The sequence below is a fragment of the Brachypodium distachyon genome, chromosome 2 (genome assembly GCF_000005505.3).
Source record: "Brachypodium distachyon strain Bd21 chromosome 2, Brachypodium_distachyon_v3.0, whole genome shotgun sequence".
Classification (NCBI taxonomy): domain Eukaryota; kingdom Viridiplantae; phylum Streptophyta; class Magnoliopsida; order Poales; family Poaceae; genus Brachypodium; species Brachypodium distachyon.
This window is the reverse complement of record NC_016132.3, coordinates 2252138-2270722: the sequence shown is the minus strand read 5'-3', so window position 1 is coordinate 2270722 and position 18585 is coordinate 2252138. Positions and strand designations below refer to the sequence as shown.

The window sequence follows — 18585 nt, the reverse complement described above, 5'->3', positions numbered from 1 at the left end:
GGTTGTGCTTTTCTCCTGAATCTTGCATCCAAGTGTGCAAAGACGCCGGTTTCAAAGACGCCTACTGTGCGATCTCGCCTGAGCAATTTTGCTACTGCATGAATTGGGTCAATAGAATAACGACGACCCAGGGCCAAGGCCAGCCAGCAGCCCTCCTTGAACGCCTGACGAAACCTAGCTACAGGCTGGGGAATTGATCTATGTATGCTGCTTGTACAAAAGGTCCGAGTTGTCGGCGAAGTTTACTCCTTGATCATCCTCTTTACTCTCTTTTTTCGGATAAGAAGGTATTGCATCAAAGAACATCAAGAAAATAAGTAAAATCGAGAAAATGTGGGGCTAGAAATGGCAGTTTGAAAGTACCTTAGTGTGTAACTTTTAGTTTTATGGATTATCTTTGTTGGTCATCCTTGTTTCAGTTTCTTTGACACAGAGTGTGCTTTATTTCCTTTATCAGTTAATAAATTCAAACATTTATTAAAAAAAGAATGCTAGGCATGACATGTAATCGACTATTGATCTTTTGTCAGCGTGCAAAAAATGACTGGCAGGTGTTGACCGATGGTACTTGTATATCGACGAGCCTATCTAAACAACAGGCTGTAGAACTTAATAACATGCAAAAATATATAAGATTTGAGGCCTGATTCAATACACCCCCTTCCCAAACTTAGAAGGGGAGGATGGTATTTTCATGTTTTTTTTCTTTTGCTCTCCGATCGCCATTCTTTTCTTTCTCCTGCCTCCTTCCTCTCTCACAAGGTATTTGATGACTCAAGTACGAAGATCCCTACTGTGCCTTTGTGCGGAATTGTGTCTACTACGACGCTGTTAAATTTCGTCTCGATCCAACGGTGAAATCTCCGGCCAACTCCGAAACACCAAGTGTTGTTTGGATTCCTCGCAGCCGCACAAATGTCTGACTTGTTCGCATGTCTCCCATTGATTCAAGGATTATTTCGACGATCCCTTTGGTAGAGTTGTGCGGAATTTTGTCTATCACCACAATGTTAAATTTCGTTGCCATCCAACGGTGGAATCTCCAGAAAACTTCAAAACACTGAGTTTTGTTTGGATTTCTCGCGACCCTGCGAGGCCGCACAAACGTCCTACTTGTTCACATGTTTCCCGCTACCTCAAGAAAGGTTTCGCCGATCCCTTCGGTGATATTTTGAGGAATTGTGTCTTCCACTACCATGTGAAATTTGTCGCGATCCAACCGTGTAATCGTCGGAGAACTGCAAAACACTGAGTGTTGTTTGGATTTCTCGCGGCCGTGCGGGACAGCACGTACATCCGACTTGTTCGTATGATTCCCACTGGCTAAAGAAATATTTCGCCGATCCCTTCGGTGGGATTGTGCAGAACTTGTGTCTAATACAATATAGTGAAATTTTGACGCAATCCAACGGTGCAATCTTCGGCAAAATCCAAAACACTGAGTGTTGTTCGGAGCCAAGTGGAAATGAAGAGAAGTGTCCATCGTGCCTTTTTTATGAAGGGGTACGGAATGATCTGGACCGTCCTTGTGTTTTCGTTAGAGTAGAGGGGGGTGTATTGAATCAAAAGTCATAAGATTTTCCAAACAAGATATACACAAAGTGTTACCAAGAATGCACCCACGATACTGATGGGTTAGAATCGACGAGCATATCTTTTCTAATTAAAGAAAATAAAGTCATACCACAAGATACACACAATGACGAAAAGGCAAAAACAGTATATTGTTAATGGCTCCTTAATTCATTTTTGCGCCAATTAAGGCAATCGTTTATTGATTGATTAATGGCCTGATAAATATATGTTATAAAAATCCATCATTTTTATCCAAATTTGCAAAAACCTGTGTTGTTCCTCTCCTATTTGATCCCATCATGCATTTGCACCAAACAAAACGTGATCGATGGCTCTCCTAAGAAGTTCCTTCCTTACAAATACCTTGTACAACTAAGTAGACCTAGAAGCGCGCCCCAAGCTGCCAAAAGAAACCAGCACGAAAATTAACCCACCTCATGGATTCCAACAAGATCGCCCTCATCTCCATCTTGATGCTGACTCTCATGGTGATCTCTTCCGGTAAGCGCGCGCGCGCACACACACATGCTTTGTCAATCTCTCTATCTTGTGACGTAAGTTCAGTCAAACTTTATAAATTAAACTTGACAGTCAATAAAACCCATACGCCTTCTGTTTTGGAACGGAGGGAGGATCGATTACTCTGTAACTAACAAGAACCTGTTGTTGTTTTGTTCTTTGGTGCAACAGTGGAGAGCAGGGGTGGAAGTGCAAGGCTTTGCACGCAGTTCCCGCACGGGTTCTGCAGCGATCCTAAATCTTGCACCGCCAAGTGCAAGGTCGGCGGCTGGCCTGACGGCGCCTTCTGCTCGCTTACAAACCAAACTTGCTATTGCATGAAGTGCGTCGATGGTCGAAAGCTGTCGACACACAGATTGAACGCCTACTGATCTAGCTACAAGAAGGTCGTCAATAATTTAAAATCTCTCCAAATTGTTTCCTCATGAAAGGCGTTTTCTGGAATCGGAGAGGCCTTGGTGACTTGGCTAAACATGGGTACATCGCTGAGATTGTTAGCGACCATGGTCTCGATTTTGTGGTCCTTTTGGAGTCAGGTAGGAAGGATTTCCCTCATCATGTTTTGACTCATTTTGCTGGTGGGTTGGACTTTCAGTGGCATTCTATTCCTCCTCGGGGTCGATCGGGCAGGATTTTACTTGAGGGTGAATTATGCAATTTTTGAGGTTTTGGATGTGTTTGGTGACAATTTCTATGTGAAACTCCATCTTAGAACACGATCTAATGACTTCAATTGGAGTCTTGTATATGGCGGTTTTTGGTGCCGCTCTACCTCAAAGAAGATTTTTTAAAGGAATGACAATCGGTGGCCTTTCCTGTTCAATGTTGTTATTGACAGTTTGGACTTGAGGGAAATTAACCTATCGGGTCGTCAGTTTACGTGGCTAACAATCTTCAAACTCCCACTTTTGAGAAGTTGGATAGGGTATTCATGACTACTGAGTGGGAACTAATTCCCCCTTGTGCCTGTTTAGGCTCTTCCACGGCTTGATCGCCTCTCCGATCATGTCCCTCTTCTGCTAGACTCTGGTTCTGCTGGCTTTCATGCGAATCGTCGCCCGTTCAAATTTAAGCTTGGCTGGCTCACGCGTGAGGGCTTTGTGGAACGAGTATCCAAGGTCTGGCGCAGGCCCTGCAGAGGAAAAACTTCTGCTCAGCGTTTTAATTCCAGAATGGGGGCGGTTCGCCGTGACCTGCGGGGTTGGGCGGCCCACATTATTGGTGTCAACAAGCGTGAAAAAAATTCGTTTGTCGGCTATCATTGATGAGTTAAATAAACTTGCTGAGGCAAGTGGTCTTACAGATCAATAGATTGAACTTAAAAATCAGTTGGATGAGTTGGCGGCCCGCCTTCGGCGTGAAGAGGAGCTTAAGTGGTACCAACGATCCAAAGTTGAGTACGTACTTAAAGGGGATGATAATACTAAGTTTTTCCATCTTGTGGCTAATGGTCGTCGTAGGAAAAAACTTATTTTGCAGACTCCTTGCATATTATGTGGTGTTATCAGCTAGGAAGCCAGAAGCTTCCCCTCTCGGGAAATGCTTCCGCCTAATGAGCAAGACTCAAAAAGTTCCTGATTATACTTAGTAGTAGATCTTTTGGGTAATACTGTAATTGTTATATGTCGATCAAGTGATTTTCTCCATCTTCATGTGTTTGTTGTCCATTACATCAGTTTATTAGAGCAGAAGTTTGATGAATGGAATTCCCGTAGCATCAAATTCCGTTAATACATTTTTTTTCTGGTGCATGAGTAGATCCGGTGTATTATGAACTTGTGCTAGGTTTCAGCTGTACAGATGATACAAGATATTTGTGCATGAAGATAGCGTGCAAAACTACAAAGAATTACAGTAGTGTAATCGTCGCCCGTTCAAGTGATTTTACTCAAAATGATAAATCACCGCTAATTTCAACACAAACTCTACCCAACACCCTTGAAACTCTCCGTTCCATGAGTTCCATCTCCATGGCGAGCGACGTGCCCATGGCCGACGCCAGCGAGATCCTCGTCTGGCCGTGGACCGGAATCCTCGCAACCGAAGACGACGGCGGCGCCGCCGCCCTGGCCGCCCACGCGCGGCAGCTCCCGGACGCCGTCGCGACCACCGCGCTCGAAGAAGAAGCCCCGCCGTACCGCCATTGCCGCGGCCACCACCACTTCCTCGTGTTGCACTTCGGGAGGTCGCTCCAAGGACTCCGCGCCGCCGCCTCGATCGCCGGTCTCTTCCCCGGCGCCGGGAGGACGGAATGGCGGCGCCGCGAGAGCAGCGGCCCGGTGTACGGCTGGGCGGCGGTGGAGGAGGACCTGCGCGGGGAGGACGCCGTCGGGATGTTCCTGAGAGCGACCGGCGCGAGGGGCGCTGCCGCGGACGCCATTGCCGGCGAGCTCGAGAGCGCGGCGGAGCAGGAGACGCGCCGCCTCCGCCACGAGCTCGCAGGTGAATGATTCAAAATCAATCTGGACGGACGGCGAGTTCACCCCATGGATCGAAATTTACCTCCCCCGTCTTAAATTAATGAGTTCATCCCCATGGATCAAAATTTACCCGTCGTCTTAAAATTAATTCATCCATGGATCAATATTTACCTTTCTCTTTGGTTGTTAACAGAGCTGAGAGCCATAGCTGACAAGGTCATACCGGAGATGAACCGTGATTTGGAGGATGAAAATGAGAAGCTCAAGGCGGAATTGGACGCGGCGAGCAGAGAGATCGAGTTGAAGATGGAGAAGATTGCACAGCTGGAGAATCTAGACAAGGTACGTCTTAGGATCAGTTTTACCTCAACTGTAGACTCTAGAGCAGATTATAAATTAACACCAAATATCATGTCCTTTCCTCCTCTTGAATGTCTTTCGTTGTATGATACTCTTTTGTTGTATCGCTTGATATAGCTTTGAGATCAATAAAAAGCTTCCATTTTCGAAAAAATGTCCTTTCCTCCTCTTGATGGTCTTGTGTTGTAATTTTTGTTGTCTTAGGACAATGGCCCTACACAGGGTGCTTCAGAGATCAACACACTGGACCTGGCAGCAGGTGGAGAGTGCAAGGTGGATGACCATGCTCTGATGCTGCATGAAAATCACAAGGTTTCTTCTTCTCTTTCATATGACAATCAATAAGTTCAGCCGTATCAAATTCTTATCAGCACTATCAAGTATCAACGATTCTATACTCATACAAAATTGCATATGCAAAATTCTCTTCCAGCAAGAGATGGAAGCCATCCGTACCAAGCTAACTCAACTTGAGAAGCAGCTGGCGCAAAGGGAAGCATTAGTGTTCACAGCACAGCAGCTGAACATGAGAGTACAGGCTGGGGAGAAGCTCAATGAAGAAGACCATCAACATCTTTACGCCGTAGTGATGTCCTGGTGGCATATTCTAGATGAGGAACAGAAAAGGCTGAAAGCTTCATGCGTAAACCTCATTGAAAGAGAGAGAAAGAATAGCAAAGAGCTTCAAGAGAATCGCCAAGAGTTGATTCAGGTAAAAGCCTGTAGTTTCTGAAAAGTTCTCGTTGCTCTCTTTGGGAGGAATACATTGTTGCTAAAACATTCCTCCATGGAATGATCACACTGTGCAGGGTTTGGAGAATACGCTGATTAGCGGGCGCAGCGTTGTTGGGATAAAAAAGATGGGACAACTTGACGAAAGGCCTTTCTATTCTACTTTGCTTGCAAGAGGAAATACAGTGATGATGATCCAGATGGAAAAGCTGCAAGGTTGATCTCAAGTTGGCAGGAGGAAATGAAGGAGCCATCCTGGCATCCATTTACGACCATTCAGGTTGATGAAGAAGATAAGGTGTTCATCCAATTTCCATACCGCATCCGTGCACTTCCGTTCTCTGAATTTTTGGTGAAGAATCATTGGCCATTTGGCTCCAACATCTTTGATTTCTGGACAATTACAGGAGGTTATAGATGATGATGATCCAAAACTGAAACAACTGCGGATTGATTATGGCGACAGCGTCTGCTATGCAGTGAAGGTTGCCATGAGCGAGCTCAATGAGAATAGCCCATATGGACGGCATGTCTTCAATGAGCTATGGAACTTCAGGGAAGGGCGGAAGGCAACGACCGCAGAAGTATTCATGTGCATTTTGGAGCAGCTGACACCTGCGAATCTGGGTTATATATCGGGGATGGGAATTTGAATTTTGAAGTTCCCCCAAAAAAGTGTTCAACTTCAATATAACCAGCTAGGTACTGCTTTATTTTGTATCATTTGGAAACAATGAAATACATGTTTCGGAAGTGAAGAAAAGCCTTTGAGGAAAGCTAACGTACAGCATAGGAGCAGCTCAACAATGGAACTAATAATGCAACTGTGCAGCATATATGGGACTGATATTGAGAATATGACTAGGCGGTAGACACTACTTTGATGTAATTGGTCAGTTTAACTTTACTTGGCAGGTTAGTTTTTCTCCTAAAAAATTGTAATATGTTTATCATAGCCCTCCACTACTCCCTCTGTAGCTAATATTCTGGACAATTACATTAGACATGTCCTGAGCTGGGTTTGGCGCAGTAAATGTGTCCCGAAACTGAAGGTTCTTGCGAGGTTGTTAATTAATGATAAGTTAAACACCAAAGATACGATGAGACAGAAGGCACTGATACCATTAGACGTGTCCGTGTTGTAACAGGTTGTACGTGTTAACTGGATGTCAACACTTTTGGGTTAAGAGCTGACGAGGCAATTTGGAAAGCGGAAATATGTTGCGACCTTATTTCGGCAGTGTGCGTGGAGAATACGTCTGTGTAGCCAGGTCGGCCAGTGTCCTTTGGATTACGGTGCAGTCGTGTTACATGATGGCACTGACGGTTTGTTACGGTTTTTTGTCTTGTATTCTGCTAATAAATTGGACAACTCTCTTTTTTGTAATTAACGGATTGAGTTCTTTTGACTCCAGTTCGGAAAAAATAATCGTAAGTGAAGTAACTTCTTTTTTTTTTTTTGCTTGCATCCCGTACGTGTACTCATGTCCTGTCCCGGTCATGTGGTTGTGCGCATGGGCTTACGAGTAGTCTAGAAATGGTACGGTGTGCATCTCCAACGGTAAGGAGCCTTGGTGCCGCCGCTCCCAGGAGCCTTGGTGATGAGAGGCAGTCAAGTTTGACGAAAGACATGAGCGGAGGCCCACCGCCAGGCCAGCCCGGCTCAACTCATTCTATATTGATGCAAGTATATATGATTATCGAATTTTTATGGGCAAGTTTTAGTTTGGAATTTCACATCGGATTCTTCTAAATTGATGAAACTAGTTAATTTGGTTTGATACTTTTCGAACAGGAAAGGTAATAAATGGGACAGTACAGAGATCCCGGCAGGCGCAGTCAAAGATTTTATTTCAAAGGAGATACCAGTCATCTTCTTCTTCCCGAAACGGCAAGCAGGTGGAGCACCTTTAGCCGTCGCAGTACCCTGCAGCGTTTCCTTCCTCGGCGTCGCTCCACGAGCTCTCTTCTGACGACCCCGCGTGCCCGGCGCCAGACGGCCAGAGGCCTGCACCGCACCGTCCTCCCATCTACAATAATGCATCCTTTGACCTTTGGTTCGTCTCCATCTCCTTGAGCTCACTTCACCAGTGCTAGCTAGCTAGCAGAGCAGGGCGGGCTGCTCGCTCCATCCTTGAGCTGTGCCGGCTCGATCTGTGTTTGCGCCAGCCAGCCAGCTAGCTGCAGCCTCCGGCCGGTTAATCGTGTTCCTTCCTTCATTCCTTCCTTCCGGCCGGCCGGTAAGTAGCTTAGCTAGAATTAATCCCTTGCGCCTGCATATATGCCTTCGTCGTTGTACCTTTGTATAGCTAGCTGGTCATGGACTCATGGTAGCTAGCCAATGCTGCTCCTGCTCTGTGAGGCTGCTTGCTGGAGTCGGCGAGTAGATCCAACGGAGCTAGCCAGCCAGCCAGCCTGCATGCAGAGGAGTAGAACTATATACTAGCACGGATCACTCACATATACTAGCATGGATCCAACATCTTAAACGGAGTAGCCAGTACTAGCTACTCCGTGTAGAGCTCCAACCAATTAATTGCTCCTGATCACTCACAAATTGGGTCTTAAAAATCTTGGTTAATCTGATTCGCGTTCATTCCCTTTAAGACTAGGTATATGTAGTACTCCAAAATTAAGATGTGACCAGGTTTTGGCACATGCACAAAAAATGCATGAAGCTTGTCGCGCATATATTAGCATGGGTGTTAATTTTTTCGGTGAGTATACCATATATATCGATTGAGTTGAAGTACTCCCTTCGTCCAACGAAGGATGTCTCAACTTTGATTAAATTTAAATGAATCTATACACTAAGTCATGTCTAGATACATTCAAATTTTGACAAACTCGAGACGTTTTTGTTGGATGGAGGGAGTATTTAATTTCAAGGTTTTTCTTTTCTACAAGTGAGCTAGAATATTCTAAAGTAATTTAAAAGTGCATGTGAATTACATCTTGTCTTCTTTTTTTCTTTCCAGGTGGTTAATTAACGCGCGCGCGGATATATATACTCGATCATGGCTGGTAACATGGACGAATCTTACTGGTCCAGAAACGTGTTTCAAGAGTTTGAGTTCTCCGTGGCGCGTCTCAACTTTCGAGGTCGTTTCCTTGGCAATGGCTTCGTTGTTCACTGTGACGAGGAGGGGACTTGTCTTCTAATGACATGTCGACATATTTTCGAAGATGTTCGTGACCCATGGAGTGCAGCCGTGGATGCCTATTTCTCTCGTAGCAACGATCCTTTTTTCCGAGCACGACTTCTTTATCTTGATGAAACCAGGGACCTCTCTTTTTGACTGAATGGGGTAGTGCCTATGGGCTGATGGGGTAGTGCCTGCTGCACAAATATTACATGTAAAACTTATATAATTCTTATCAAAATATTACATGTATCTAGACACTGTTTAGTAATAGATACATCCATTTTTGGTTAAATTGGAGACAACAATCATGGAACGGAGGGAGTAGACGGTAGAAGCAACGGCTTGATGCAGCGTCTTATGTTGTCCAGATGCTAAATCACTACAAAAAATATCTTGTACTCTCTCTTTGTTAAGACATGTACTCTTCATACATGGCGCTATCCGGTACTATATCGTCAAGTACATGAATGGAAAGGACTAGTCAAGTGCTCTTTACATATACCATAGGCTGAACCTAGAAATCGTCTGGCACTATATCCTCAAGTACATGAATGAAAAGGAGCTCATGAAACAGCTCGATCCAGCAAGTGAAGTGGCTCAATCAGCAGGTTGAGGTTGACAAATGCATTAATCGAATCGCTGAGGTTCTATATCCTCTGGATCTTCCTCGAAGATGTGGAATGACGGATAGCACCAATATGGCTTAGGCACAGGCCATCTGTTGACAGTAAAACTTAAATAAGCCGCTAAATAGAGTTATTTCAATGCATAGTAAATAAATAAATAAATACCTGGTTGGGTTTTGATCGTGGGCAAAATGAGCTGCACCAGTCCTACATGCAGACACACAATTTAGTTTAACATAAAAATATATATTTCAAACAGCTAACCAAGCACACCAGTGAGAAGATCAAAATCATACAAAATGGTTCAAGAAATTGCAAAAGCAAGTTAATGACATTAGTTTAAAACAGAAAGTGACCAAAACACCAAGTTTTGAATGCCCTGTAGCAAAGATATAGTGGTTACATCCGCTTGATTTCTTTTAAGGAAAGCCACATTACAGATTTTGATACCCTGACTAGAAATTGGACTAAACGATAAGCATTTAACTGCTTTTAATGTTGTCTGCAGCAGTCCTGTAGGGGCTGGAAATGACAAAGGGCATCATTTTTAACAATGATCAATGAATCAATGTTAAAGAGGCTTGGGCTGATCCTCTCTTCAGTCCATGGCTGGAAACTGCTTCATCAAGGAAGCGCTCAATGTACTCTGGAGTACTCAAGACATCTACTGGTGGTCCTGTTGAGGCCACTATGATATGGCCTCCGTCCCTGTAGCATGGAACTGAAGAAAGCTGGAGCTCCTTTAGAGGAAGGACTGGAGCAAATGTACAACTATATTGGGCGGCTCACAGAGACCATTGGAGAATGCATGCAACATCTGAAGACTGATGCAGAGAGATGCCAGTTCCTTATGCTCAACATCAACTGGTTTAAGGCGCAGTAGTTTACACAGCACTTTATCTAGTTTTGCCCTCTACCGCCTCATGTCTATGTTCACTGTATGTTCTTGTAGTATGGTGAACTATGGAGATCCAAAACTGAATGGTATATCCTGATGTGAACTCCCTGGTTTCAGTAGGAAAAGGCTGCTAATGCCCCTGTTTGTCTAAAAGAAACAAGATCAACTCCCCGGAAAAGGAAAAAGAACGAACAAGATAAATGAACAGCCAAAACCACCCCAGATTTTGCCATTATGGATACTAGGTCTGAGAAGTGCTATGTATAAGGAACAAGGATTTCATAGTCTCGTGTTCTAGGAGTCACGGAATTTTTTGTCGTTAGATCTTCCCATCGCAGTGGTCCAACATGGGCCACTTCGGTCTCTGTTGGCCCAGGATCGGGTAGAAAACAGTGTCTATACAGGACCAAATCGGTTGGGGTTCTGGATCGGATTGAATAGAAGTTGGGCTCGAGCTGCACAACGATCCGCCGCCACCCCTGGATCCAGCACCTCCTACCGCCGCCAGCCACCTCGAAGGTCGCGTCGCAGGCGGCCATGCCCCTCGAGATCCTGTCTCCGTCGGTGGAGTTCCGGCGGACGCTGCGGTTCACCGCTCCCAACCCACGCAGCCCCTCCAACCGCCGCCTCCCCACCTCTAAGTTTCTGTAGCCGCCGCCCTGCCCAAGAAGATCCGGATCCGGTCAACAGCACTTTCCCCGTCGAAGATCTTGTCACCGCTGCCCTCCGTCTCGAAGATCTGGGACGCCGTCGCTACGCAGCCCTCCTGGATGTCCATGCCTCCGTGGTGAGCCTGAGGACGGATCCTCGTGGAGCGCCATCGTCCTTGTGTCCAGGTCTCGCTGCCAAGGATCCTCCTCGGCGGTGAACGGACGGCGCTCCACCCGCGGCCGTGCGTCCTCCTCGGGACTCCACGGCAACGATGATGGCCGCCAGCCCGGCCAGCTGGAGCCGCACCGTGAGCGGCTGCGATTTCTGAGTGTTATGATGCGTTCTTGATATTTGTTCGTGTGATTGATGTTGTGATCTGTTCTTCGTGAGATTTTCTAATTTATTCTTGGTGAGATTTGTTCGTTTGATTGATGGACGCGAATTTTCTCATGTCTCAGATTAGTATTCATTTGATCTCTTCTTCCTAGTTTTTAAGCCTAATTGGTGTGTTCTTGATGATGTTGATGTTCCATCCAAAATTCCATGGCAATACAGATTCCACAATTTTTCTGATCTCAAACGTCAAATTTCTGTCCGCAGTACGGTCCATCGTCAATTGGGAGCTGTTCTTCTTGGTTTTATGCTAATTGATTAATGATGTGTTGTTGATATTTGCCAAAATATTCAGTGCAAATCACTGGTATTTGGTGCAGATCCAAAAGATTCAGTGCACATCACTTGATGTTTTCTGTTCGTAATGTTGAAATTTCATACAGCTCCAACTTTTCTACTCCATATCTAAAATTGGTAATAATCCAAGATGGAGTTTTATGCCGGAAAAAATACTACTGCGTTGGAACCTTTTATGCCTGTTTTGATTCTGTCCTCTGCAAAAACATGCACAGCAAATCTGCAATCGGAGCAAGCTTTCATCAGCGACGGATCCTACGACGGGCGACCGGTCCTCACGGCGACAACCGCGACGTTGGCGCGGCGGCCGGAGCCCGGGACGCGCTCGACCCCGGAGTTGGCGCCTCGGCCACGCGAACTCAGCGTCGGAGTGGCTCCCGGTGCCTCGTCGCGGTCGGCCATGGCCGCGCAGCGCCCGAATCCTCGGATGCGGTCTGACTTGGTGTCCGTACGGCAGCGCGGAGCCAGCTCCGTGAACACCACCTTTCGCGTCGTCGTGTCCAGCACAACTCCATCGGCTTCTTCGTGACCTTCCACGTCTCCGCGGCCAGCACCGTCGACCAAGGCACGCAGCCGGCGGCACCTCCAGACTCCAGTCCCGCCTCTCCTCCCGCGGCATCTAGCATGCTCTTCGGTCTTCACAGTTCAACAGCCGAAAATGCAACCAATAAAGAACTAGCGGGCGTTGTCCGCATGCGGCATGCAGTTCACATGCAAGCTCGTTCCCGCACAATGCAGTCAAATCACCTAAAAAATGAATTTGCACGTAATGATTTGCAATAAATGCCGGCAGGAGCAGGAAAACAGTTAACGTCCTTGGGGGCAGGGTCATAGAGCCTTCACGGCTACGCCATGATGCAGAGCGCCCCAACCTCGGGCGTTACATGACTGGGTGTGGGGTCTGTGCTGGCTCCATTTGGCCACGATGGCAAGGATCGTAGCGTCCAAGTAAGACGCGTTATGTTTCAGAAGACAGCGTCCTTCATGCAAAAAGGTTAGATTTGTAAAATAGTTTGCGGTGGAATTCATCTTGTGTAACAGTATCGTCTCAAGGTCTGTTTTGTCAGTTTTGCCGTAACTTGGGCCAAAGTTGATTGGTTTCGGCAATAAATGATGCCACGTGGTGGGCCAACCTGGGCGAAATACTCTCACATTCGAAAAGGCTCTCAAGCGTGTACTAAAAGCAAGGAACAAACCTGGGCTGGACGATGAAGGAACGAAAGGGCTCGATACTGAGACCCCTAAGTCACGAGACTTGAGTCGAGTTTTCGTATGTATTAAGGCACTTCTCTATGACGCGTTTGTATAACCAGACACGCAAACTGTTTGGCCACAAAATTTTTACTCAGAGATAGCTTTACGGTAATAGTTACCATGTTATTTATCGTATGCCACTTCAATCCCAGGTTCTAGTGAACCAAAATTCAAGTATAGAAGATTAAACTAATAACACATGAGTCAAGTGAACCTCCCTCAAGTCTGAATGTTCTGCACATGAAAGACACTTGCATGCATATTGTACAAAAATTTACATAAATAAAGAAAACATACCCTTTTCCATCAAAATTCCGCAAGAGTTCCAGAATTATATTACTTGGTACGTATGGAGTTTCTTCCAGGCCAAAGAAGTTCACGCCAATAAAATTTCCATCAAAATCAATAAGAGGCCCTCCAATCCCAGCCTAGCACAAAAACAGAAGTAACAAATAGAAAACGATGATATTTGTAAGCCATATAGATGTGCAGATTTCTGTAGTTACTCATATACTGATGCACCAATTTATTTTCACCATATGAAAAAACTCAGCGTACCTTGGTGATTTTACAAGTGGAGATCATAAGTTCTTTGCAATTGATCTTACTTGCTTTGTGAGTTACTATCCCACTTGCGGCCATTAATATGCCATACTCAAAGATTTTTCCTACAGCTACTACCTCCCCATGAGGTTCAATTTGCACCTGGTCATAAATTTGTGCTGTCCGAGTACAGCTGAAACCAGTGATGCTGACGACAGCAATATTATAGTGTAAATTGTAATGTTGCAATGTCCCTTTGGTATATTGTTTATCTGGAAGGCACACTTCAATCTGCTACGAGACAGTGAAACTTAGCCAATATTCTAATAATGAACAAGGCGTAAATTTTTAGAAGCAGTACCAACCTTCAAGTTATCAATAATCGTATCATTATCATCGCAAGTTCTAACCAAACTTGCCGAAGTCAGAATTCTTGTAGTGGACTCAGTGCAATCAATGAATATGCCTGTGCACGCAAAAAATCTTGCTTCTCCTACGAAAGTAATAGTTAAGATCATTAGTTAGTCATGACATAGGAAAAAGAACACCAGAAAGTAATGAGCCTATGATGAGTACAATTACCAATGAATGAAGCCAGTGACACAACACTTTGAGACATGTGTGAAGCAACTTTTTCTGTGAGTTTCCACCAGATATCTTCACAAAATTTATCTTCAAATGTATGAAACAAACGCCCGCCCCCTGGTACAGAAATGTAATAGTTGTTGAGGAGTGCTGGATAGAGCAGCCAAATGTGCAACAAAATGAAGTAAGCAGTACTCACGATCCTCCAAAAGTGGAAAGGGATAATTTCTGGACCTTAGCACATTTCTTCTCTCATCAATGGATCCTGTGAAACATGGTCAAGTGATTAATGACCAATGTGTTAATAATGATCAGGAAAACAGAAAGCAATGACTTACCAACACCATAACCATCCTGCGGCCACCGAGGAAGAAAAGATAAAGTGCCTAATAACTTATCCTCATGTTCTGGTGCCACAGAGTGAAACAATTAATGACTGTGTGAACAATGATCAAGAAGTAACAGTAGAAGTACCTGTTTGACCTTCTGGATCACAGATTGTACACAAGGAAGGATTCTTCCCCAACCTTGAGCGAACTAAAATAGAAAAGATGGGACAAGAAAAATGTACAGAACTTAGAACACTGAAAAGCTCTATGCATAACACGAGTACATTGCTGTATAGCATGTCCATGAACTTAGAACACTGAAAAGCTCTATGCATAACACGAGTGCACTTTTCTCACCATCTAATCCAGGATATTCTGGTGGGTTGCTGAAGCGTCTACCAGTTCTACGTTCAACTCCTCGCTCACATTTAACACTGCAGCAGAATATGAACAATCATCAGAGTGGTAAATTAATCCAGAAAAGCAGCGGCGGACTAATCACGGCCTCAGCTATTGCATCTGCCCCCCCCCCCCCCACCCCATTTGTAAAACTAGGCCCCTCGGCTCCCATCAAATTGCCCTCGCACAGGAGTACAGGACTGCTCGGTGCCTGGGTTAGCAGCGACCTGGTTTCTGGCAAGTGACGACTTCCAGCCTCCGACCTTGTGACCTCCGGCGGCCAGCGACCCAACTGAGACGAGCAATGGAGCAGCGCAGCGACCCGGGCACCGACCAGAAGACCTCCACCGGTCGACTCTTCCCTCCTATTCTTGGTAACTGGTAATCCAGTTACTAGTTAGGATTTCTAATTGGGGAATCAACTCCTGGTAATCAGTGTTGGAGCACATCCTCTTCAAATCCTCTCTCCAAAATTCCTAATTGGGGATTTTTGTTTGTGTGTTTGAACTGCAGATCTGTCCAAATATCCTGTTGGGGTAGTTGATTGAATTTGGAGTAAGAGAGAGATCAATGGTGCTAAGACTTGGGAGTTGAACTGAAAATGAGTAAAAGGGGCCACATGAAGAAAAACAAATCAGCTTCACCCACCCACAGCCCCCCCCCCCCCCCCCCCACACACACACACACACCCTCCCAAGCCATTTTTGTCAAGCTCCGCCACTGCAGAAAAGTAAAGCATGGATGATGTGCATGGATGAATGAATAACAGGGGCAATACAGGAAAATTTAGGAGTTGGAGCCAGATGGTACTAAATATTTGAACAACAAATGGAGAAATCCCAAAAACCTCAAACCATTAAATATTTCGAGAGGAAAAATGAAATGGGAAAATATTATACCAAGCCTTGACTACCTTTTCAATTTAAACAATTATAATAGCTTCAACATGGACCCCAGAGTCCCAAACAAGTACAGGACAACTGCAAAACATGCCTGACAAGGTAGGTTGTATGGATGCAAGTAACAAGATAATAGTACTGCTACTTATGAAGCCACAGATGTCACAAAAAAAAATGTAAGCAAGGAAGATGCTCTCAAATGCAGATCACCTATCAAATGCAAGTATAAGCTACAGAAGCAGCATAAACAGCTCATGAGTCGGCAGGCACAAACACATTCCAAGAACTGTTTGCCATTAAACATTATTAGTAGTAAAAATATGTTAGAATTTTGAATTTGCTACCACCCATGACCGGCTTTTGATACGCAAAATTATTGTTCTGTACTTCATTCACATTTCGTATGTTTACTGATGTACTGGACAACTGGAAAATCAAGGTTGAACTCTATGGTCATCCAGAAATTGCGTTAATCATGTTGTATCCACAATAGAATGTGCTTAGAAGCAATGCTTATTGGCAATTAGACGAGTGTTGGGTGGATGACTCTAATTTCTCTGCTAATAGTTCTCATACGCTCCGCATTACAGTAATTGAGTACGTTAGAATCAATAAATAGCCATTTATAGTCATTCTTTAACTGCTTGTGGCCTTGCATAATGCACGCTGTAGTTTAATTAATATGGTTTTATTATGTGAAATGCTTGCATATTTTTTGAGACCATATGAGATGTTAAACATAAATGTTTGTCATCCAATTTGTTCTGCTCCATATTGTGCCAACAGTTAAAACAAGGAAAGACATACAGGAAAAGGCACTATTATATTAAGTGCAATCTTCGTTTGATTAAGCTTTCCACCATTACTATTTTCCTAATAGTGTTCCAAGTGCATAAAAAAGAGTAATGGGTTACATTTCTGAAAGGAGAAGCATATACAAGTTAATTATAGAATTTGTGGCTCATAAGTAAGTGTGGAGGACATACCAGCATGTCGGTATTTTTCTACACTGCATCAAGAGTTCAAGAATTTTTTTCTTTGGTAGGAATGGAGTCACTTTTGTATCATAAAAGTTCATCCCAACGAAGTCCCCATCCAATCCAATGAGGGGCCCACCAACTCCAGTCTAGCGAAAGAATGAAGTGACACTCAGCAAAGCATAAAACATTAGCAGTACAAAACAAAGTTTGCATAATTGAAAATTTTCTAGTGCCCCCATCCAAAAAAATTAATCATATTTAAATTAAGCGACTTATATCATGACACGATTTTTGTTTGCTCTGTAGGGAAATAAAAAGAGAAATCAATAGTGCACCATAGTGATTTCACATGTGGAGACTTCAAGCTCCTCAGAATAAGCTTCACTTGGATTGTCAATCAACATCCCAGTTGTGGCCATTAATTTTCCTGAGCTGAAGCAACGCCCTACAGCAACTACTTCACTCTGGGACTTGAGTTGTTGATGCTCAAGACATGTGCGAAGAACAGGGAAGGCCTTGATATTGACAATAGCAATATTGCATTTTACATCATAGAATTTCAACCATCCCATGGCTACAAGGTTATTTGGAAGGCACACTTTAATCTGTAAATAATAAAGGAAGAAAATAAGTATACACACTGGTTAGGAGAATGATTACCATGATCTCACATAATAAGGTAAAAGAGTACAGAAAAATTAGCAATGCCAACCTTCCTATTGAGGAAGGTCTCGCTATCGTCATCAATAGATTTAATCAAACTTAGTGAAGTCAGAATACTTGCAGTTGTGGTAGTTAGACTGTAATCGATAATTATGCCCGTGCATGCGAAAAACATTGAATTCCCTGCACAGGGTCATAGTTTTAAAATTTTCAATCCTGAACTAGTAAAGATTAAACACAAATATGCAATTAAAGATAATCACCGCGATCGAACGAGGCAAGTGATACAACAGTTTCAGCTATGTTTGATGCGACTTCTTCACTGAGCATGCTCCAGACACCTTGACCAGAATCACTTGAGCTGCCAAATTCCTCTTCAAAAATATTATCCGGATGCAATTTCCTTAGTCCAGGAAGCATTAGACAACACAAATTCTGGTGAAGGTGCTATGATAAAGCTGTATGTATAGGTCACACATGGAGAAAGAAGGGGTAGCAAAACTGAAATCCAATGGCTCACCTCCGCAACTACTTATGCAGGTTTTTTGTTTCTTGTCGGAGATTGTCGTAGAAACGCCTTCTCGCTTATTACTCTGCATCTTTTCCAGGCTAAGCGGATGGAACAGATTAAGACAGTCATCATTAGCACAGGGCGGATCTAGATGGTGCGCTGGGTCGATCTGCACCCAGAAATTACGGAGGCCAGTGGGGTTTAATTAATCGCTGGATGGAAACAAGCGCATACCTCGAGACCTGGTGGCCAAAGTCGACTGCGGATGGGGGTGGAGACAGCAAGAACGACGCGATGTCCCGACGAGGAAAGAGGGGAACGGCGATGGCGATGGCGGCGACGGGCGTGAGAGGGGCGGCGTGGGCGAGATTGAGGCGTCGCCGATGGCGGCAGCTCTAGGGCACGCGGTGGTAGGCCAGGCGGGACTCAGGTGAGGCAGCGGAAAGGCCTAGACGGTAGCACTGGTACAGTGGAGTAATTATTTTCTTTCGCAAATTTGAGAGGGAATTCAGTATATGGTATATACAGTATTCACAAATTGTTTAAACGCTCAAGTACCACTCGGAATTTCTGCTTTTTAAATTTACCATTTAAATTTTGCACAATGTTCATATTAACTACTCACTCCGTCCCATATTAAGTGACTTTCTATTACATGTATTTAGACATTTTTTAAACATAGATACATTCATATTTGGACAAATTTGGGTCACTTAATATGAGACGGAGGGAGTACTAGTTTCAGTTGACCTTCAAGTGGTGAAAATTAACATTACTCGAGTATACTATTTTTTTAACACTATTT

At 44.3% G+C, this 18585-nt stretch overlaps 2 protein-coding genes and 1 long non-coding RNA gene across 9 annotated transcripts; 2 read left to right on the top strand and 1 right to left on the bottom strand.

Moving 5' to 3' along the window:
• Positions 1-4064: 4064 nt before the first annotated feature.
• LOC104583019 lies at positions 4065-5219 on the top strand. The gene is made up of 3 exons (XM_024458178.1): positions 4065-4536; positions 4708-4856; positions 5079-5219. The coding sequence occupies exons 1-3, from the start codon at positions 4065-4067 to the stop codon at positions 5217-5219; spliced, it is 762 nt and encodes a 253-aa protein (XP_024313946.1).
• A 2474-nt stretch (positions 5220-7693) lies between these two features.
• Positions 7694-9005, top strand: LOC112270684. Its single transcript, XR_002963090.1, has 2 exons — positions 7694-7846; positions 8585-9005. It is a non-coding gene; the product is annotated as an uncharacterized LOC112270684 (long non-coding RNA).
• A 69-nt stretch (positions 9006-9074) lies between these two features.
• On the bottom strand, positions 9075-18250 carry LOC100844157. 7 transcript variants are annotated; one of them, XM_024458696.1, is made up of 16 exons: positions 18015-18250; positions 17790-17878; positions 17533-17643; positions 17319-17452; positions 16942-17211; positions 16613-16752; positions 14686-14762; positions 14474-14536; positions 14338-14406; positions 14199-14264; positions 13997-14116; positions 13780-13907; positions 13430-13708; positions 13169-13299; positions 9544-9585; positions 9075-9470 (listed from the first exon to the last, which is right to left on the bottom strand). In XM_024458696.1, exons 2-16 carry the CDS (start codon positions 17866-17868, stop codon positions 9380-9382), a joined length of 1800 nt encoding a protein of 599 aa, XP_024314464.1. In that variant the 5' UTR covers positions 17869-17878; positions 18015-18250; the 3' UTR covers positions 9075-9379. The 7 variants fall into 7 exon arrangements, with proteins under 7 accessions (XP_024314464.1, XP_024314466.1, XP_014755346.1 ...); XM_024458698.1 differs by having other exon boundaries at positions 17533-17672; positions 18015-18241; XM_014899860.2 differs by having other exon boundaries at positions 13430-13705; positions 18015-18241.
• Positions 18251-18585: the final 335 nt, after the last annotated feature.